The sequence below is a fragment of the Microtus oregoni genome, unplaced genomic scaffold, assembly GCF_018167655.1.
Source record: "Microtus oregoni isolate MIOR12 unplaced genomic scaffold, Mior012 000003F_ref0000135, whole genome shotgun sequence".
Classification (NCBI taxonomy): Eukaryota; Metazoa; Chordata; class Mammalia; order Rodentia; family Cricetidae; genus Microtus; species Microtus oregoni.
Window position 1 is genome coordinate 63571860 of NW_024543062.1, and position 23099 is coordinate 63594958.

The following is a 23099-nucleotide window of genomic DNA, read 5'->3' on the forward strand; positions in this document are numbered from 1 at the left end:
GGACGCCTAGGAGAGAAGATATTTTGTCTTCCCTCAACGCTGTCTTTCCCGGAAACCCCTTCTTCAGGGGTCCCCCTAGGGTGACCAGTTGGAGCTAGACTGACCCCTGGTTTCCAGAACAGCCTGCTGTATTTTCTATACTCTGGGCTGTGAAATAAGGTTACTTCCGGGTGCCCCACTGTCTACCGAGGACTCAGGACAGAGTAGTGAGTGTCACAGCAGCTGCCCTGTGCCGAAGACCCCCTGGGGAGGGCAGGACCACTGCCGTCCCAATCTTCAGGAATCATCCATTTGAGGTCATGGTCGTTGGCTGCAGTTGGCCACCTGGGTATCTTTTTCCTTCTCAACAGTGACAAACCAGCCCCGAAGTCCTACTCGCCCTAAGGGGCCATCTGATGCTTAATTTTCTGATTGTTTTGAAGAATGTATTTATTTTTGTATTTTCTGTACATCATGAGTGCTGCACCCGCATGCATGCCCGCACGGCAGAAGAGGCCACTGGGTCCTATTACAGATGGCTACGAGCCACCATGTGGTTGCTGGGAACTTAACCCAGGTCCTCTGGAAGAGCAACCTGGTGCTCTTAACTGCTGAGCTATCTCTCCAGTCCCATTTTCTGATTTTTTTTTTTAATCTGGTATTTTACTGACAAAAACCACTCATTCTCTCGTGACTAAGAACACATCAGAGTCTGCTGTGTTTAATTAAGAGTGCAGCCCCCTCAGGTGGCCGCCCACCCCAAGAGCCCCAGGGACCTCCTGTGCTGCCTGGAAAGCCACTAGCCTCTTCATTCACCACTGAGGCTCCTCCCATGGCTTCCCTTCCTCCACCAGCTGCAGACCTGACCCAGGGGAGGGCAGGGGGTCAAGGATGGGGTCACTAGAAGTGCCCAGCTCTGCACTGAGAAGAATTTAACCCTCTTCCTCCCGGCTGGAGACTATCCACCGTAGCAGATCTGCCTACACAGCCGAGGAAAATAGCTGTGGAGGCCTGGAAGGGTGGAGGGAGGGTTCAGAGTGTACTAGAGGGAGCCTGCCCAGATGCGAGCCCCACCCCCAGCACTGTGCAGGTCTGGCTGAGCTTCCGAAGGTCTTCAGGCCTCAGCTTTCACCTTCACACAAAAGGAGTCAAAACACCCTTTTGCTGCCCGGGGCCTCAGTGATGGGTCCATGAACTAGATACATTGGACGATTTTCAGTCCCATACACTCACAATGACCTGGACACCTTTGGTTCCCAAGGGTCTGTACACATCACCAGAACATTTGCAAGAGGGCCAGTCATGACTTCTCCCAGTGATGAAATTATAGGTGAGGAGGGCTCAGGCCTTTGATGCAAAGTGGGGGAGGAGGTGAGGGCAGATGGTATGCTAAGGTCCTACCTTCCACCATGAGGGTGCAGCCCAGAGCAGGCCATATGGGGGAGGACTTAGCAGACATTCATCGACTCAGTGATCTCAAACTAAACAACGTGTTCAACCATTTTTTTTTTTCTGGTTTTTGGAGCTAAGGTTTCTGTGTCCCCCTGGCCATCCTGGAACTCACTCTGTAGACCAGGCTGGCAGAGAACTCAGAGACCTGCCTGCCTCTGTCTCCTGAGTGCTGGGATTAAAGGCGGCGCCACCACCGCCTGGCTGGTGTTCAGCCTTTTAATGCTGTCTTGTCATCTACAAAGTCCACACAACCAATTTACAAACACAAACAAAAGAATCAACAATAACCCCATGAAGTTTTAAGTAAGCTTATGGTTTTGTGTCTGTCCCCATTCATAGTCATCCTCGGTGGCTTGGACATCACGGGATTCTTTAACAAGGCTGGCCTGCAAGCCAGACACATTTCACAGACTAGGAAATCGAAGCTAAGAGGAGGGAGGAGGATGCAACCTCGGCTCAGTCTGACTCCAAATCCCAAACCACAGACCAGACCCTCTGTGAAGGGGCCACTTCTTATGGACTCCCCCAGCTCCAATGAACCCTTGCCACCCGTGGAATCTTCAGGTAGCAGGGACAGTGACCCAGCAAGACATGTCCCTGCCGCCATGGTCCAAGGAGGAAGCAGACCCATATAGCCTTGCAGCCTTCACTTCCTGCCAGGCTCCTGGAGCGTCCAGCATCAAGGTCCAAAGGTCAGCTAAAGGCTGTCGACTATTATAAATTATTCATAACACACAGTCCCACTTCCAGCATTTGTGTGGGGGAGTTCCAGGCCTTTGTCGGTTCTGTCTGGTGAAAACTACCATCTTACCTGGTGAGACAGGAAAGGCAATGGTCTCTGAGCTGAGCTGTCATTTCTGTCACACCTACCCTGTACCTTTATTCTCTCAGAGCCCATGCCCCCACCCAGCTTTGGGGTGCCTAGGACAGCAGTTCCCACCTTGGTTTTCTCTGGGTGAAATGGACACCGATATCACTGATCACAGCAGTCAGTTAACAGCATCAAAACCTGGACAAGGGGGCTGGAGAGATGGATCAGTGGTTAAGAGCATTGACTGCTCTTCTAGAGGTCCTCCTGAGTTCAATTCCCAGCAACCATATGGTGGCTCATAACCACCAGTAATAAGATCTGGTGCCAACTTCTGTCTGCAAGGACACATGCAGGCAGACCATTGTATACATAATAAATAAATAAAAATAAAAGAAAAAATAAAAATAAATAAATTAATAATAATAATATAAAAAAAAAAAACCTGGACGAGATCCCTCCAGTCTAGGCTCCATCCTAGGCACCTCTCACATATGCCTTCTTGGGACTCCTCCCCACGCCTGCACTGGTGGCCAGCACTTAAAAAAACACTGAGGCATAGGGGAACCGGACCAAGGTGTATGGTGCATCTGCTTCCCGGGTCCAAAGGAAGAAGGCTGTGGAAAGCTGAGGGAGGCATTCTAGGCGCCAGTGTCTGTGCCCACCACGCCTGGTACTCTTCTTTTACTGGATCTTCCAGAGAGCCCGATCGGAGCATCAGCTGGCACCTTGTGAGGGCCGAGGACAGTTCTATCCCTGCCCAGGACCAGTCTCAGTGGCCAGCCGCCTCCACGCTGGCCACAAATGACAAACAAGAACACACATACCACTTCGCTGAATCCTCTTATCTTTTATTGTTCCTTTTCCTACTGTGAGAAAACTCTGCTCTAAGGAAACAGCTTCCAAGCTGGCAGCCATGCAGCTTCCACAGTCGGCCTGCTTTTCTGAATCCCTCAAAAAACTATTAACGTTTCCTTTCTTCTGTCTCTGTTGTAAGAAAGATTTCTCTAGTTCTTTGGTACCCCTTATTTTTTCTCTAAAGCTGCTCTCCCTGCCATGTGGTTGCCTGTCAGCCATGTGGCTAAGCTGACCTCTGTGACGGCCTCACTCCAATCGCGTGGTATGGTACCCTCCCTCCCTTCCCTTCTCTATTCTCCTCCTCCTCCTCCTCCTCCTCCTCCTCCTCCTCCTCCTCCTCCTCCTCCAAGAAGCTGCTGAGATTACGGTACCCACCCTCCCTTCCCTCCTCCTCCTCCTCCTCCTCCTCCTCCTCCTCCTCCTCCTCCTCCAAGAAGCTGCTGAGATTCACAGCTTGCCTGCCCAGGTTTTTTCCCCCCTTTAAACCATCTAATAAATTTGTCCTTGAATTTCAAGGGGAGGGGCATTCCGATATCTGCCAGAAATGATAGTTTGGAAGGAGCAGAGTCAGGACACAAACCCAGGTCTGACATGGCCTCTCACTCGGTCTCTCTCCAGGAACACTGGGAAGGCTAACCCCCCCTCTCCCCGCCCCCACACAACTTCCTCAGATCCCACAGAGAGGGCCGAGCCTGGTTGCCTGCTCTCCCATCTCACTCAATCCTTCCATAATGAAGTCTTGGTAAAGTTTATGGGAATATCATTCATTTCAAAATATACATCAAACCAGGCAGGGTGCGGTAACACACACCTGCCCGGTTCATCCTCAACTACATAGCTCCAAACGAGTCAAGGCTACAGGAGACCCTGTCTCGCAAACGCTGACCACCAAACTGTTGCCTTCTAAAAAGGACATAGAGAGATCGGCCTGGAACACCAACTCATCCTTCATCAGAAAGCCTGAACAGACAGGAGTCTTATACAAAGTGGGGGGACATCCAAAAAAAGGCATGGGCAGCATGGGTCAGGCAGATGGTCAGAGCAACATGGCTCCCATACTGCTAGCCAGAGCCCCACACCCTAGAGCCACCAGCCTTGGCAAGTCAAGGCAAGGCCCCTCAGTCACCCACCATTCAGCATAAAGAGAAGGCAGCAACAATGGCTTCAAATGGAAAGGAAAGGAACAGAGACTGCTGGGAATTTTCACGGGACAATAAGAGACACTTCAGCCTGAATGAAGCAGCCACCCATTCTGAAAGTCTCTGAAACACCCTCTGTTTCCCCATTGTCAACATCCCAGTATTGTGACCGGGTCCAAGGTTTGGCTGAACTGGGTGGGCTCTGTCTAACTGCAGTCTACGTCAGTGCCCGCTGCTCCTGTTCCGACCCAGCAGGGCTCCCTCCCGAGTCTCTGGACTGCGGTGTCCCACTTATGCTGATGTGCTGGGTGCCCATGTGCAATGACGCCTGGTGCCATGAGCTGTGTAAGCTGTGTCTGTCTTTCTGTGAGCCCCTGGCAGGAGCCTTGGGCTCTGAGATGGATGACTGTCAGTCAGGTCAGAGAACAGGGTACGAGCAACTGGCCTCAGAGTGAAGAGGCCACTAGCTGTCCCTGGGAACGACAGGGCCAAACCTCACAGGCAGAAACCATGTCCAGGTTCCCATGGCCTAACACACAGTGTGCTTGCGAGAAAGTGAACCTGACCTTCGACAACCATCAAGAGGCACCGTGCTTGGGATACAGCTGAGGTGCACGAAAGCCAGCGCTCTCCCCAAACCAAAGCCATGAGCAGAGCTCTGAAAATCAGGGAGTCTGGAATCACGGCTTCTGGGAATGACCTCGAAGGAAGTGTGGGGACCATAGTGAGCACAACAGAAAAACGAGGAAAAAAATAAAGTTCGCTTACCTGAGAGAAGGAGAGAGGTGGGGGACTTGCCTCCAGCAGTGGGGACCAGTGATGTGCCCTGGGAAGCAGGGAGAGCAGCTCTGAGGAAGGGGCACCCCGGATGCCAGCCCTGCTCTCCCCATCCTGGACCCCCACATGACAGTCTGCACACACACAGCCCAGGCGCCCACAGACCTCTATCTCTAGCCTGATCTTGCAGCCACCGACTGAAATTCCACTAGCTCAGCACATTGCAAAAAGGGGGTGTTTTGCTCAAGCACCGTTCTTTCCACGGGGGTGGCCATCTTGCCTGCTCCCCCTCTTCTGGAAGTTCTCGTACATGATTGCCCTCCTTTTCCTTATAGGGGTCTTTCCAGAGTGCTCAAGGAATATACTACAGGCCTGGCCAGCATCACAGCCCAAACTCCGTTTGACAAACAGCTCAAGTCCAAGGTCGTCAGGCATGGTGCGCAGAACGGAGCTGCCCACCCTACTTCCCTCCCTATGCGGGCCAGGCTCAAGCTAGCCTGTGGTGAAGCTGGCGCCTCCATAGCCCAAGACACCATCGTCAATCACAACTGTTGATCCCTTCCCTCCTTCCTGTCTAGCCTTGCCATGTCCAAGTGTCTTCCCCCAACACTGGAGAACAGAATGTGCTTGGCTGGAGACCCGGATGCAATAAATTGCTATTAACAGACTCAGTCTGAAAAACAAAACCAAAGGCCTCTTCCTCTTCTGTGCCTCTCAAGCTCAACACTCATCCCTGCCGAGGAGAAAAAGGCTCCCTTAGGCCAGTCACTTCCAGAGAAACCGGTTCCCACTGGCTCACCTCTGCCTCTGACACCCTCCCTTGTAGGAGCTACCCCTCACCATGAAGCCTTCCTTCAGGGGCACAAGCCAGGCCATGGGAACCGTACATGTTTTCTCCTTGTCATTCTGCTCTATGTCACATTTATTGAATACCTGCTGAGTACAGACCGAGGGTGCCCTGACCCCATTATGGTGGGAGAGGCTGAGCGTCAGCACTCTGCAATGGGGAGGGAGAGGAAGGCAGCAGTGTAAGACTGACAGGACCTAAGTGTTTGGACGCCACCGGCTGCAAATGTGAGTTCACTGTGCTGGCTGCACTCACACCACATTAAATATGGACAAGGCCCAGGGAAAGACCAGGGTTCCCTATTGCTCCCTCCTCTTCTCTTGCTCATTGGTGCAGCATTTGGAAGTCCTACAAATCCATCTTCACCACCTGGCCCTGTGAACCCCAAGCAGTGTGTATCCCAGCCCTATTCCCCAGCATTCACCCTCGGCCTCTGTTCACCCCGTGGACACCTAAGAAACATAGCTCGGGAGGAAGAGGAAAGGACTCGGCCACAGTGGCAAGCGACAGAGGCAAGGGAAGGAACAGTGGTCCCTGCCTAGCACATGCTCTTCCAGATGTCCAGGATGGGCTATCTGCGGCTGTTGGGAGACCCAAAGGGTCCTGTCATCCAGACAGAATGGATGATAGATGGCCTGCCCCATGGATAGGCAACTTCAGGTATCAGGTCCTGCCTGGGCCTGTCTGGGGCTGAACTGTGCCTTTCCCACTGGGGTGGAGGCTCTGGAGCCCAGAAAGTTCTATATACACCCAGGCCGTCTCAGCGCCAGCCTTTCAAAGTAATAAAGCTCCAAGAGACTCGGTGGCAGACCATGAGCCGCGGGACGAGACCAGGGTGCCCATAGTCCCATATTCCACCCCCAACACATAAAACTACAAGGGTGGTGCCAGGGGGCTCCTCCCTACAGGAGCAGCTCTGGGCAGCCCCACGCAGAGCCTGCTGCCTAGTGACATCCACTCGTGAGAAGAGGCCTCTCCATTCAGTCCTGCAGATGTGGCAGAGCCTCAACGAAGCCAGGGGTCCTGGACCTCCCAGCCTGGCCCACCAGCTCTAGAAAGCCGAAGGAGACACAGACCATTGTTTCCTTGTTACAGACATGACAAGGTCGGGCTGTAACCCTACCTCAGGGAGCACCCTCACTCACGGGGCACCAGACACCTGGCCACGCTCCTCTGTCCTCACGCAAACCCTGTCTGGGAAATACTGGGTTATAGATAAAGAAGAAGCAAGTGTTTAAAAAAAAAAAAAGCCCTAGGTAAACAGCCCAAAACCAATACTCCAATACTCAAAACCTAAAAGTATAAGATGTTCTGACCCACCCACCCCACCCCACCCCCACGCCAGGTGGTTCACTAAGCTATCCCTCTGTGTAAACTGAACACTAACCCCGAGTGAGCAATGGTGTTACCATGACACAGAGCTGGGGGACAAAAGATACCGAGGGGACAGACCTGGAGGAGCGGAGCCTGGGGCGCACCCTAACTCCTCGCATGCCTTCAGGATGGCCCAGGCCACCCCTTGGCTGTCAACCTCCCTACCCAGCACTCTAGGTACACCATAACTCACCCTCTGTGCTCTGGCTCACGGGCCAGCCGGCCTCGTCAAAGAGCCTTGCCTACATTCCTGAGCAGCCTACACTTCACTCAGAACCCCTTTGAAAGGCCACCCCCACCCCCTTACAAGCCCTTCCCTAGCATTCCTGGAAGAGTCAATTACCCACAAGAGGCATCCTATGGACAAACCCTGGGCAGCCCAGCTCTACAGTACTTAACCAGATTGTAATTACCAGTTTCCTGTCTCATTCCCAGGCTCCTGCAGATACTCTCCCAAGCCTGGCATCAACAGCAGGCTTCTCCTAACGCATGCCAGGGTGGGTCACACCTCTCCACAGGTGCACCACCAGAGCCTGAGATGGGCACTACTGTTATCACCCCCATTTTACAGTTGAGGAAACAAGACTTAGCTTGGCTGCAGAGCCTTCCAGACTGCTGGCACTGCCTGCCCAGACCCTAACAGCCAGCAGTAAAGGTCAGTAAAGGTCTCTGGTGAAGGAGAAAGGAGGCGGGGAGGGGGTGTTGTCACTTTAGCTCTCTCAGCCTCCAGCCTCCCCATGGATTTCTGACCCTCACTACATCCAGTCCCCTGCCAAGCTCCAGGTACATTCTTCTCACCTCCTAAATCCTCTTGGGCTCACTGCCACAGCAGGGGAAACTCAGGCCCATAGAGACATCTGGGCTATGGGATTATGTAGAGGCAGGTCCCCTTCCTCCTGGGGTGTACCTGCAGGATCTGTCTTAAGCAAGCATAAACACAGGCTCAGAGACAGCACCTCAGCTGACCTGGTCACTGGACTCCGGGCAGGCCCCAGCGAGGGAGGGGGCTGCCCCTTGAGGCGGGAGGATGGGACAAGAGGCCCTTTGTGTCAGCAGCTCCTGAGACACCTGTTCTCCACTCCTGCCTTCCGTGGCCACCCTCCCCCCAGCCTGCGAGCAGTCTTGTTTATCCTGAAGTGCTGGCACTGGTGGCCTGACCCCTGCATGGGGCTCCACAGCACCTGCCTGGTCCTGGCAGCCCAGCAGCTCCGGTCAAACAATCTCCCAAGTTGACACTGTTATTGGGTTTGGGGAGGGCAACAAAAGCGACACAAGCATTTCATGCCAGCTTGGCTGGCAATGCTGTCCCTATGCTGCCTGGGAGAGACAAGACTGGGCATTCAGTCTCCTGGTATGACACTGTGCCCAAGCTCTCCTAGAATGGAAGGCTCCCTCCAGTCCCTACGAATTAACACACACAGTAAAGCCAGCCCCACCCCAGCCTCAGCCCCATTTAACATCATCTTTGAATTAATGAGGCCCCAGCTGGCGTCCAGGTTAATGCCTTATGGTGTGACCTGTGAAGATGCCACCACTCCGTGTGCCTAGACTGATCATATCTGACCAGGCAGTCACCTCCTTAGAGACCACAGCCCAGTGGACCGCTCCCCGTGAAGGACATGGATGGGTGAGTTCTGATGGGGAAAGGCAGGAGGGCTGTGATGCCAAGACCCATGTGTTGGAGTCATGTGGGCAAGCTTTCCATGCTTTGACTGTGTTGGGGGCCCATCTAAGCGCTTCAAGCCGAATCAGCCTTGACTGGGCTTCAGGAGTCCTACTCCCACGTCCACGTAGGCAGACGTCCACAGCCCTCTCTAAACAGCCAAATGCGCCACACCTGAACACAAGCCCTCCCCTCAACTCTGGTCTCCCCCAACTTCATGTATACACGTAGTCAAAGTCACCCTCCAATTTGGGTGTCACACTGAGGAACACTGATCAGAGACCAGGGAAACCTCACAGAACAGAGAAGAATGAAGGCAAGGACGGCTCAGCAAGTGAAGGTACTTCCCGTCAGGCCTGCTGACCAGAGTTCAAGCCCTGGAACCGGCACGGTGGAAAGAACCGACTCCTGGAAGTTATTCTCTGACCCCACACATGCACTACACATACACACATGCACTAAACACACATGCACACACACACATACATACACACATACACACACATGCACTACACATACACACACGCACTACACACACATACATGCACACACATGCACACACATGCACACGCACACACACACATACACGCACATGCACACATACATGCACACACACATGCACACACACACACAGAAAGGAAAAGGGAAGTACAACATGAAAGCCACAGTGACGTCCCGACTCTCCCCAGATTGTTTCACTGAGCCGTCCTGCCTCACTGTAAACAGAACACTAACCCCTTTCCCCGCCACTCAAAGAGGAGAGGGCTCCTTGAGCCAAGGAGCGGCAGGTCACTCCCTCTGCTTTCAACACTTCCTAGGCCTGTCCCACCCAACACCCACCTGCTCCCAGAGCCCCACTGTACCTGCACACAGGCTTCCGGCCAGCCTTTATCCTTCCTTCCTACCTTCCCCACCCTACCCCACCCCTCAAGACACAGGCTGAGCACCTAGGCCTCCCTGGCTTGGCTGAATAAACTTCAGACTCCTTTAGCAGAGCTGGGAGTTGGGAGGGATGGTTGGGAGGGAGTCACAGAAAACCTGCAGTGAGGACCAGACTCATCTGGTCTAGCGTCCCTGCACAAAGGCCAAAGCTGGAGAACTGGGGAGTTCCTCAGTCAGTGCTGTTGAGTGTTCCAGGGGCCTTTGGCCTGGCCCAGTCTCCCACCCAGGTCCTTTGTCCTGTAAAGGTCACTCCCCCGGTAGGAAGTTCCTTTCAGCACCTAACTCCTCTAGGTCACCCATGGAAACATCCATTCCTTTCTCTGTCTCACTGGCAAATCTAGATATATCTTAAATCCTTCTTTCACCCTGGGAACAAAAGTAACTGCCCCTGCCGATGCTACTTTTAGAGACTAGTAAAGACTGAGTATGTGGCTCAGAGCTAGCCTGCTTGCCTAGCATAGTCAAGCAAGGTACTGGGGTACTTCCCCAGCACAGAAAAAGGCTAGAAAAAGCATTCATTAATGGGTCACACTTTTTAAAAAGAAGTCAGCGAAGGCTGTTGGCCTCAGGAGGGTCACCCAGATACTGTGGCTGCCCACTCCCATCAGCTGTTCCGTCCACTTGTCACACCTGAACCCCAAGGCACCTGCCTCAGCCCCAACTCCGCGCAGGCGCCAACCCCTTGTCCTGTCGAGGGGCGGGGAGGCCCACAGGAACCGGTTCTCCGCCCGGCCGGTTCCGCAGGCAGGAGGCGGGGTACTTGGAGGACGGGCCGGCCGCCTTGGGGCGGGTCCCCAGGGAGCCAAGCCTGGCGGGGATTCCAGACCCAAACACCAGGGGCCAGGCGCCTGTGGAGCGCCCTGGGCTGCCCCTTCCCCTTTCTTCTCTCAAGCCAGAGCACTGAACCCTTCCTTACCTAGGACCCTGTGCTTTGTGGGGCTAGTGAAGGGGGAGATAATAATGCTCCTCCCCCAACCCTGCCCATCCCCAAGGACAGTTTAGGAGGCTTCCCGCTAAGGCCAGTGGGAGTCGGGGGTGGGATGTGGGTTCCTATCTGGAGAACGAAATTCCAGATTTGACAGCTTCCAAGAGACCAGAGGGCCTAGCTAAAGAATGTTACTTAGGAAAAAAGCAGCGGCTGGGGATATTGTCCCCACTTCTTCCTTGTCTTGTACTCCATAAGCCCCTGCCTCTTCCGTATCTGGGGCTCTTCTAGCTGATCTGGTCCCAGGTGGGCACAGGTGGGCACCAGGATACCAGGCCACACACTGCACAGCTAAAGCTGAGGCTGGTTCTTGGAGCGAAGCAGGGAAAGCAGCTACTCCCTCCCCTCACAGCTTAAAGGTCTGATCACCATCTAGCTACTTCCCTTGGGACTTAGGGGTCCCTCTTGACAGTATCAAAACCTGACAGTCCTAGGGGCCTCCAGGCCAACCCAAAGATGTCAAGCCATAAAAGAGGAGAGGTCTTCTTAAAGCTGGGAAACCCTCCTGCCAATCTTGGGCCATGAGGCCCTGAATTCTCCTGGAGGAGCAGGGGGTCTCGTGTCTTTTTGGCATAGACCAGGCATGCTTAGGAGGATACTTGTGCCTTTTAAGAAAACCTGGTGGGTTGGGTGGTGGTGGTGCACACCTTAAATCCCAGCACTTGGGAGGCAGAGGCAGGCGGGTCTCTGTGAGTTCAAGGCCAGCCTGGTTTACAAGAGCCAGTTCCAGGATAGGCTCCAAAGCTACAGAGAAACCCTGTCTCGGAAAACAAAAAACAAAAAACAAAAAAAAAGAAAAAGAAAGGAAGGAAGGAAGGAAAAAGAAAGCATGGTGACACATACCCACTTCGGGGACAGTAGCAAAGGGTAGAGATGGCCTTGCCCAAATGGCAAGTGACAAATCTCCTACCCAAGTCTTCCAAAAGACTAAGGAAGAGACACTCAAGAAGAGGGGTACCAGACAAAAACCAGCATTCCAAACTTGCCTTCTGCCTTTGCATCCGGGAGATTGTGGGTGCTGGTTCCCCATCTGGTAACAGGCATTGTGACAGCCACCCTGGTTGACATTTTCATGTTCCAGGAAGGGGACTAAGAATGGGGGAGCATGGCAGCAAGTTCAGGCAGGAGCAAACAGAAGAACATCTGCCCTTCAAGGGGGCAGCCCTCCCGGGACAGAGGCCTTTTCAAACCCTGAGCTTCATCCTCCAGTGAGCTGAGGGTAGGAGGGCAGAACAGGAGCTACAGAGTCCTCTCTCACCATGACATCAGCTTCTTGAAAACTTACCCATAGTAGCCCAAGAAAGGCTGCCCCAAACCTCTGGAAGAAACTTAGTGCATATGAGCCAGCAACAGCCCCACAAAGGCAAGATCCCGGTCCCCAGGAAGGATCGGGGTAGCTCAGGCCAATAGCTACCTGGCAGCCTCACAGCCCAGATAAAGGACTGGAGATGACACTTGGCACACATCTGCTTGGCCCCGAGGCCCTTCTCACAGTTCTCAATTCAGCTGACTTCCCAGCAAAAGGCCCAGGTTGGGTCTCTTCCCAACCGGAAGTAAGGTTGCAGGTGGACTTGAGTCTAGCAAGGTCTCTTCACCCGTCCTGGCAACCTGGATTACAGGTCTACGACAGAGTTAGCACTAAGCAGGTGAGACCTCCAGATGGTCCCTAACGGGCCCAGCCTAATCCAGTCACTCTCACCTTCCCTCAAGTTTCTCCAGAACCCTACCTGCCCCACCCTTCCCTCCCCACAAGTCAGTCTCCGCCTGAGGTCATCTTTTTCTTCCACAGGAATGCCTCAACCCACACGTCCCTACTACCAAAACACACACACACACACACACACACACACACAGTGTAATTTAAAACATTTTAAAACAAAAAACCCTATATATACATATTAATTACCTTTCCCAAGTTGTATTATACAGCATGCATGTATCAGTTTTTTTCACTTCTTCCAGGTTCTAAGCTCTTCTGCCAAACGGGTTTGGGGCACAGCTGATATGTGTGCACACTAAATTTACAAAGAACAAAATAAATTACAGCGAAAACACAATCTTCCCTCCCTCAGCCATCATTTCCTGACCTGGGGCAATGAGAATTGCAGTTTCCCGTGCCTCAAATCATCTTTAAGAACCCTAACTGGGTCATTTCCCTCTACTTTCCAATGGCTTCCTGTGGAGCTGACAATAAAACGCATCCTCCTGCCCGCTGCCACCACCAGTCACTCCATCAGGTGCCACAAAGCGGGCTCTCCTCTCTAACCACAAAGCTGCACACTTGGTTCTGCCGTGGGCGTAGGAGGGCATCTGCGGGTGCCTCAGCCTGGAATGCCCCTCTTCCCAGCTGCGTGCAGCTGGCTCCTTCTGTCTTCAGGCCTGTACTGAGCTCTCCCCAGGGCAGTCTTCACTGGCCTCCCAATGCTCCCATGGCCCTAGGCTCCTCTATTTCCCCACCTAGGGTATTTCTTCTCATGATCTGGTAGAATGCAGCCTCCTGTCTGTCAACCTATCACTGCCTAGCACAGGTGTAGCAGGTAACCGGCACATTCCTTTCAAGTCTCTGCTAAGGGATGGAGCAGATGTCCTCTGTGCTGGTTTCCATCTGCAAACGGGCTCCTTGCAGGACCTTCCCAACACCAAGTTTTCCCCATATTGGCCACCCTCCCCTGCAGGCCTGGTGAGGAGCAGAGGACGAAAGGGGTGCCCCTGGCTCTCCCTCCCTGTGCTATGCAGCAATAAAGACAAGAACTGGCGCCTAGCCTACACTCCCAGAACTGCCCTGCAAAGTCGAAGGTGACACCACTGTCCCTCTATTATCTAAGTCCCAGATGCAGTATGCCTTGCCAGTCAGGCTAGCCAGAGGAGGTTCTCAAGTGAGCCCCAGCAACAGGAAACAGATACTAGCTAGGGAACAGAACCCTCCAGGGCAGGCAGCCTGCCTGTCCCACCTGACTTTCCCTGAGCCCAAGACACCTGGGTTCCTCTCCGTGGAAATCCATCCAGTCCCTGAGACACAAGTGCACATCCAATCCCAAGTCTGTAGCACAGACCAGGGTGTACAGGAAACCCCTCTTGAGACATTTCCTTCCTGGGGTGGTCCCCGGGGAAAATTCTTCGCGGTGCCGAGATTAGTTTTTAAGAATGAGGGAAGGAGGTATTGAAATACCTTGCACAAAGAAACTGAGAAAGGGAAGGCGGAAGGAAAAAATACTCAAGGTTGAGGCCGGCAAATGGCAAGAAGTTTGATCTGAGGGATCAGAATCAATTAGAGGTAGGAAGAACTGTGAGATCTCTTCCTCCCCGGAAGTGAAAATTACCAAAATTGATTAAATGGGCACAATCCCAAAGAGTTCTTCTGGGCTCTGTACAAAGTCATTGAAATTGTAATGAGCCAGGTTGGAGAAGCCACTCCATGGAGTCGCTTCCCTAGTATGAACTAGGCCCTGGGCTCCATAACAATGTTATTACAATAATGACAACAGCTGGCTTTAATCCTAGCACTCGGAAGGCAGAGGCAGGCGATCTGACTTTGAGGCCAGCCTGATCCACAAAAGACGTACCAGGGCAGCCAGAGCTACACAGAGACTCTGTATCGACAAAAAATAAACAAATAATAATAATAATAAAATATATAATTAATAATAACAGTAGACAACGGCTAACTTCCCAAACGCACATACTGGTACTCAGGACTTCCTGCACGTCAGGCTAGCGCTCTACCACTAAGCTACACTCCGAACCCAACAGTTAACAAACACCTAGCATTTACTTGCACAGAGTTCTGAGACTATACTAAGACTTTTCGTCTTCAAGACGACCCCCACGAGGTGGATATTGTCAGAATTTAACCACATTTTACAGATAAGTAACCTGAGCAAGAAAGTTGTGTTAAACTGCCTATATACTGAGCGGCACCACCAGCGGCTGCGCCGGTGTGTACAACTCCAGCTTTCTGGTTCTAACTACTAGGTTATCTGGCTCTCGGTGGTACAGGTTAACATCTTTCAAACAGCATCCTCCAAACCATTAACATACGCCAGTTTCAAAGATAGGTGCACAATCCGCCCTTTATAATTGGAGAAAGTACAGAAGATGTTTGGAAATCGCCAAATTCAAGTGGCCCCTCTCGCTGAGCAACAAGACCCAAGCGTACTGAATCCCACCCAGCACTCAGAGAGGAAAAGGCATGAAGTGGTTGGAAACAGAGTCTCAGGAAACCCAGCTCCGAGCGGCAGCAGCATCTCTGACTGCTGTAGGTCAGACCCCTCCGCCAGCGCGGGGGCGCCGGGCCCGGAAATTCCCACAGAGCTAAAGCAAACTTCCCAGGAAAACTCCTCGGCTTCCTCCAAGCCCTTGTCACGGAGATCGCTGCCAAGAGCGCCAGCTGCTGGGGACCCTCCCAGGCGGGATCCGCCGCTCGAGCGCCCGGGGTCCTCCCGGAAAGGTCCAGGGCTTAAGTTCAAAATTCACTTCCAGCCCAAGCCAGACTCTCGACTCCGCCAAGGACTCTGGGGCAACTCCCACTTCTCGCGTCCCTCTCCCCCAGCTCCAAGCAATGTCCTGCTAGGACATCTAAGCTGGCTGCTGGTAGATCTCGCGGGCGACCCTAGAGCTCTTGGGGAATCTAGGCAGCCGCAGCCGGCGCGTGCACACACACGCATGCACACACAAATACACTCGCGTGAGTGTGTGTTTACGTACCGAACGTGGGGTGGGAAAACAATGGCGAACCGTTGGGACTAAGCGACCACCTCCTTCCTCATCCCACCAGCTCTGTGTTCAATTTATTTCTGCCTTGAAAAACGGGGTGAAAGGCGCTCCGCCGACACCCCACCGTGGGAGGCAGGGGTGGCAAGGAGCAGGCTAGCGTGGAGAGAGAACAAGAGCAGCAACGGCAGAAAAACGGGAGGCGGCGCCCGACTGGTCCGCGGGGAATGAACCCGAGCCGTGGGAAGGGTGCGCGCTGGACCCCAGCGGCCCACGTACCCAGGAACCGGAGCTCCGCGTCGCTACCACCCAAGCCCCACGCGGGGCGCGCACCGGACGTCTAAGCACCGACTGGAAATGCTAAAACTGGGCGGGTTGGTCAGGCTGGAGGAGAAAGACCTAGAGGCGGCGGGTCGCAGAGGGCAGGCGGGCAGAAGACTCCCTAAGCCCAGCTCGCGCGGCGCGCGCACGCAACCCCCAACCGCTCGCAGCCACTGCTCTCCAAAAGGACTCGGGTCAGCGCGGCGCCACCGGACGGCATTGTGAGGGGTCCTGTAGGATCGGCTTCGCCTGGCAAAACTTTGCCTAAGATGGAAAGTCGGGCGGAAGAGAGCCAGCGTGTCCCCAGGAACGCGGGGCCGCGCGTGTCAAACTTCGCGAGGCTGGGGAGAGGGGCGCGCGTAGCGGAGGGGCGCACTTACTAATCGGTCAGGCGCTGGCCCGGGGTCGCAGCTCCGCGCTCCGGCTCCTGCTCCGTACGTCCCGGCGGCCAGCAGCCTGGTCTTCCCGCTCACATGCCCGGGCAACGCGGCGGGCAGCGGGGCGGCGCGGCCAGGCGGAGGCACGCCCCCCGCCGTGGGCTGGAGGCGCTCAGGACCCGCGGCCCGCCGGGCTCCGCTGGCCACTGTCGTGGGCTCCGAGCTGAGGCCGGGCCGGGCGGCGCCCTTCGCCGAGCCAGGCCGCTCGGCACTCTGCCCTCTGCCCCCGGCTGGCCGCCGCCGTGCTGCCTTCCGCGCTCCGGCTCCCGGACTCCCCGCTGCTGCGCGGGCCAGGCCGGCGGGTAGTGCGTTCCGCCCCTCCGCGCAGTTCCGAGCCCGCTCGGTCCAGAGCCAGAGCCTCTGAAGCTGAGCGCGCCGCCCCGGCCTTCGACCCGCGCCGGCCGCTCCGGAGCTCGGGTTCCAGGAGCACCGCTCCGACACTTCAGTTCCCAGCCCGGACTGGAGCAGGGCGCTCGCCACTCGCTTCTGCGAAAGCCACCCGACAGCCGCGGAGGAGAAAGGGAGGGAGGGCGCGAGCAGGCGGGGGAGGAGGGAGGGTGGGGAGATGGAGAAGGAGGGAGGGACCGAGTTTTTTCCTCCTCCCAGCAGCTGGTCCAGCCAGGCCTCAACAGCTGGAGACCTGTGCTGAGAAGGGGACCGCGGAGGTTCTCCGGAGCGGAGGCCAATGGAGATGCAGTGATCTCTGAGTAAACAAAATAGGAGAAAGAAGATGAATTCGGCCCACTCCCTCGACCCAGGTTTGAGAGTTGCTATAGAAAATTCTCACTCCTTGGAACAAGCCCAGGGAAGTTGTTTGTCCTGCTCACAGCCTCCTCTAAAAACAGAGAGCCTAGATAGAACTTTCTTTTTCTTCTCACTGTGTAAATCAGGCTGGACTCACAGAAACCGTCTTGCCTCTGCCCCCAGAGTGCTGGGATTAAAGGTGTACTCTACCTGTCCCAGTTTGAAGACTGAATTTTTTTAAAAACACCATACTTGAGAGCAGTCCTTGAAGCTGGGCATGACTCAGCTGGTTTAACCAACACTGGGGAAGTTGAGGCAGGAGGGTCTTCATTTGAAATCAGCCTGAGGGGGAGGACAGACCTGCTTTAAGCCGACCTGATCTGTGAGAGACCGCTTCCACAGATCTCTGACCACTCCCTAGCCCAGTCATTTTTCAGTCTCTCCAACAAAGGTGTGTATGAAGAAAGGGTTCTCCCCATTCAGCCCTTTTATTGAATGTCCACAACAGACCTGACCCAAGCAGGTGCCTGGGACCACCAAGATGAATGAAGGACGCAGTTGGCAACTCTTCCTGGATTCCCCTATTGTGAAGGAATGGGTCAAATACAATTCTAGAAAATGCGAGAGTACTCAGGAAGGGTAAGCCTTAAGGCCACCAAGGACTGGAATGGGAATCTCTTAGAGAGGCCACCGTCTGAAGTGGGTCTTGGGACCTGTGGGAGTAGGGCAGGTTGAAGGAATGCCAGTTGTGAATCTGTATGGGGGATGGCCAGCCAGGAAGTTCCCAAACCCTCTAGGGACTGCATTTCGTCACTCCCCATTTCCTGCCTTGATGACAAGTCCTTTTATTGTCTTTTGCCTTTTGGGTCTCAGTCTGGTATCAACTCTTCAAGAATTCTTTCTAAGGAGTCATATCAGGGCCATGAGCTCCATGCATGGGCTCTGAGAACCCACCCCCCAATCCTTTTGCCTGTGTACCCCACTGGATGGTAAACTCTGCAGGACAGGGATATGCCTCTTGTTCATGGTTAGATCCCTGTGTCTAGATAGGACTTGGCCAAGAGCAGGCCCTTAATACATTGTGGTTTATCGGTCGGGTGATTAAAGGCAAGGGGGTTCTAAATGAGCCTCTGATGAGGTCAGTCTAGCCAGAGGTATAGAGCTAGGCCAGTGACCAGCATCAAAAGGATGAAGGCGTGAGCTAAGGTAGGGCTAGGGTATGGGAAAGCCGATGGGAGAAGCCAACATTAACTACTGAGGATCTGATTTTATAGTGACCGAATGCAATGTTTCCCCCCTTTTGTCTAAATAAAAAAGAAAGGTTTAACTCTAACATAGTAAAACTATATAAAATAAGAACTATACAATTGTAACAATTATCAGGTATTGTCAAATAAAAAGGGAAGATTTTAACTCTTCACATAGTAAAACTATATGCAACAAGAATAATTGCCATTGAAGAATTACATTCACAATGTCCAGTTCATTTGTATTTGGCAATTTTGGAGAAAATACTCCATTATCTATCCTATCTTGGTGAATCCAAAGTTTAATATCTAAACTACTTTCTATCATAATTTGTATTATCAACCTAAAAATAACCTTTTTAGACCTTAAAACATTTTTTTTTAGATAAACAACTTAAGCTTTTATGTCTCTCAACTTTATAAACCTTCCACCTCTTTTGTTGGTTACTTTTCTGAATTTGGTAACAAAGAAAATGATGTAACTATTTAGTACTCACCCCCTACCAGGGACTAGAGAAGGATAAAATGTTACCTGAGTAAACAGGAAGAACAGGGCATGCAACATCCAAAACTATAGAAATGACAGACAGAGCTGGTTTCCAGGACAGTCAAGGTTTCTCTGCAACACTGGGCCGTCCATCTTCAGCCTACAGGCCTAGGATATCTGTCAGACTTTTCTGTGAAGCTGGAATTTTGAAGAACTGACCTATCTTATCTTGGAAAACTCCAGCAGTCAACTTCCTATAGCAAGCTTTCTCAAATGTATCAGACTATAAATATCTTACAACAACTTCCTTTGTGTTCTGCTTGTTCAGTTTAGGCAGCGTATTGTCCACAGTTGAGGCAAGGACAGTTTTTTGTCCAGTGGTTAACTTTTCCACAATGAAAACAAATTCCACATGGAGGTTCTTTGATGCCCACCATCTTCTCCTGAATTAGATTGGTGCTGCCAGGAGCAGATGTATCTCACTGTCATGAAAAGCCTTACGTTATTAAAACATCTTAAATGCCATGTTCTGTAGATCTCTGAATTGTTTGAAGACCACCTATCTATCTCATACATGTTTAACCCTGAAAACATACCTAAAATGACTACAAAGTTTGATTGTTATAGATTACCAACTACTAACCTTTTTTTTTTTTTTTTTTTTTTTTAAGACAGGGTTTCTCTGTAGCTTTTGGAGCCTGTCCTGGAACTAACTCTGTAGATCAGGCTGACCTTGAACTCACAGAGATCCACCTGCCTCTGCCTCCCAAGTGCTGCGATTAAAAGCCTGAGCCACTACCACCTTGCCTAGCCTTAATTTTTTTAATTATCCTAAACAGTTTGTAATCATACCTTTCAAGGACTAGAACTTTACATTTTATTTTAAAATGAGTTTCATAGGTACCATACCTTAAATAAGAACAGAAACATAAGTATATTATAACAAAAATAACCTTAAATTTGTATCAATATATAAAAATCTATACCAAAGGGCTGGAGAGATAGCTCAGTGGTTAAGAGCATTGCCTGCCCTTCCAAAGGTCCTGAGTTCAATTCCCAGCAACCACATGGTGGCTCACAACCATCTGTAATTAGGTCTGGTGCCCTCTTCTGGCCTGCAGGCATACACACAGACAGAATATTGTATACATAATAAATAAATAAAATATATAAAAAAAATCTATCCAAAGTAAAATATTTGAGACTAGTAGTTGCTTTTTAGTATAAAAGTAAATTCAATAATCTCTCCTTTTATCCTGTTAGTCCTATACCCCTCTTTTTCTCTTTTCATAGAGATTCCTGAATCTAACCTCTTTTGTTAGTTTCCTCTCTAACCATGACCAATAATAGCTAGCAACTAACACCCCTACACAATGACAAACATCTATAACCCACTGAATGACCAAAACCCACTCATCCCACCTCTTGGGAATGTGGGCATCTTATCCTTAAAATGACTTCTTGTTATTTGGGGACGATGGCATCTTTAGGGGACCCTGACGAAACTGAGATAATTGTCAAGTCCTGGGAGAGCCAGCTGTTGTCCAGCTGTGGTGTGATGGGGAAGTGCAGAGCTTATCTTAAGTCCTGGCTGGAGTAGTCTGTGAGGCTGGACCATCTCAGCTAGCTGCTTTGAAGATGTCCTGAGCAGTGTGCAGTCCAAACCTGATCTTTGTGTGGTGCTTGTCAGATTAATGGCGTTACCAGAGTCTAGATGGATTTGTCATCAAAAGTCACTGTTAGGAATGGCCATGATTCACTGCAGAAAACTTAAGACATTTTAAATGTCATATATATGGCAGACCTCCTAAAGGTTGGAGGACCACAATCCACTAAGTACATTCAGGGTACACAAACTGTTGTTTTCATCTATGTTGTTCTATTTACCAGTAAAGACTGGGGGGCAGATGTTGGGTGAAAACCTGCTAGATCAAAGAAGCTGAGAAACAACCAGTTGGCCTTCCTTTTCAGTGGGAGGCTCAGCCAGAGAGCGTCGCTCCAGCCATCCCCAAACCAAAAAAGCCTTCGAATCTCTAAGTCCCTTCCTGGTCCTTCCTGTGCATCTCTCTATCCATATTCCTGGGTCCTCCATACTCTCTATGGCTAATTCTTGTCAGTCATGGGCTCTGCCCCTATCCAAGGCTAATTTTATTAACACAATCTAGGAGTTTTACAGTCACAGTGTGATCAGGGATCCCATAGCAGTGGCTGGTGGAACCTTTCCAGAAGCCAGGGAAGAGTTACCCAGGTTCCACCCTCTTCTCTTCCTCCCAGACAACGTGCCTGCACATCCCTACCTAGTGGTTTTTCCCTGTGGTCTCTGACTAGCTTCAGTGAGATATCACTCCAGGTGGGTGTTCTGTTCTGGGATCCTCTCCTGTGCTCCACTTTCTTACCTACCTACCTTCTTTCCTGAGATTGGGGGGGGGGGGGGAGCAAGAGACTCATGTAGCCCAGGCTATCCCCAAACTATTTAGGCTGAACTTGAATTTCTGATCCTCCTGCCTCTGCATCCCAAGTGCTGGGATTATAGGCGTGCAAAAGACAGGTGTATGTGGTGCTGTGGATGAAAGTGAGGGTCCTTGGGTATGCTAGGCTGCTGCTCTACCAACTGAGCCAAGGTGAAATTTTATGTGTTCATAATGTTGGGTACTAGGTACCAACAACCTCCCCCCACCATTACTACTATTTAGAAGTTCTTGTGTGCTGGGCAAAAAAAAAAAGTACCCTACCTTAAACTTATTCCCAGACACTCACCTTTTTGTTTTTGTTTTTAATTTTGAAACAGTCACACTAAGTTACCAAGGCTGGTCTTGAATTTATGACTGTTAGCCTCACATCCAGGGTAACTAGGGTCACAGATTCCTTCCCCTAGGCCAATTCAACATACCTACACTCAACATACCTACACACACACACTACCCCAGGCCTGGCCTGAACTAATGGTACCACTGGCTACCCAGTGATTCAAGGCAGAAATCTAACCACCACACCATCTTGCTTTTGTTCCCATCCAGACAATTTAGTGATCATCATTGTTCTGTCTTCAAGAATAATCCAGCCCATCCATTTCTCTGTTGTCACCATTCTAGCCAGGCTAGACCAGCACTCTCTGCTTCCGCTTCCAAGGCCACCTGCTTACCTCCACATGACTTGGATATTTGTTCCAGAAAGGTAACACTGAAACCCAGTAAATAGCTTCATTATTTGCTTCAGGAACTTTCTGAAGATAATTGACCTGAAATTGGGCTGTTATAAACCACTGCCCTCTCCAGATAATACTTTAACTGGGAAAACCAATAACTTATCAAATAATTCGTTTATATTTCATGATTCTCCCCTCACTGTGTCTTCTTCTTTCCTTCCTTCCTTCCTTCCTTCCTTCCTTTCTTCCTTCCTCCTCCTTTCCCTCTCTCCCTCCATCCTTCCTTTTTTTTTTTTTTTGAGATAAGTTCTCTCTATGGACCAGGCCAGCCTTAAATCCACAGAGATCCCGCCCGCACCTGCCCAGTGGTGGATCAGAGGTGTGCAGCACACAGACAGCTCTCATTGTGTCTCTCACCCTAGCTGAACTTCATTCTCTACAGAGCAGGCACTCGTCATCTGATGAGAATGAAAACATCCCTAGACATCAGCCACAGCAGACGCTTACTTTGTTTGTTCCTGGTTTGTTTGTTTGTTTTTTTCCTGCTCCCCTTCAGACCTAAGCTCTGTGAAGGGGGAATCTTGTCTGCCCTGTGCCCCATTTCATCTCTAGAGTCTGCAGTAGATGTTTAAAAAATAACGACTCTGGAGGCTGGAGAGATGGCTCAGAGGTTAAGAGCATCGCCTGCTCTTCCAAAGGTCCCAAGTTCAATTCCCAGCAACCACATGGTGACTCACAACCATCTGTAATGGGGTCTGGTGCCCTCTTCTGGCCTGCAGGCATACACACAGACAGAATATTGTATACATAATAAATAAATATTAAAAAAAATAACGACTCTGGGGCTGGAGAGATGGCTAAGCCGTTAAGAGCACTGACTGCTCTTGCAACAGACCTGGGATCCGTTCCCAGCACAAACATGGCGGGTCACAACCATCTACAACTCCAGTTCCAAGGGATCTGGTACTGTCTCTTGGGTTTCATAGCCCCTGCATACAAAACATGTAGGCAAAACACTCATACACATGAAACAAAATAAATGAAATTTTAAAATAAATAAGTACCCAGTCTGGAAAGATGACGTAGCAGTTGAAAGCTTACTGCTTTTATCAGAGGACCATGGTTCAGACCCACATCCGGCGACTGCAAGTGATCTGACATCCCCTTCTGGCCTCTGTGGGCAC

At 51.5% G+C, this 23099-nt stretch overlaps 1 protein-coding gene across 4 annotated transcripts in view; it reads right to left on the reverse strand.

The window, feature by feature from the left end:
- The window catches only part of Sox13 (SRY-box transcription factor 13), a 51983-nt gene extending 35172 nt beyond the window's left edge, over window positions 1-16811 (reverse strand). For 2 of the 4 annotated variants that reach the window (XM_041648944.1, XM_041648943.1), the window contains exons 1-2: window positions 16236-16811; window positions 12731-12839 (exon numbers count right to left, since the gene is read on the reverse strand). In XM_041648944.1, coding sequence (XP_041504878.1) covers window positions 12731-12756 — 26 coding nt within the window. In that variant the 5' untranslated portion in view covers window positions 12757-12839; window positions 16236-16811. Of the gene's footprint in view, window positions 1-5004; window positions 5063-12730; window positions 12840-16235 lie in introns of all 4 variants that reach the window. The other 2 variants (XM_041648946.1, XM_041648945.1) reach the window with 2 other exon arrangements.
- Window positions 16812-23099: the final 6288 nt, after the last annotated feature.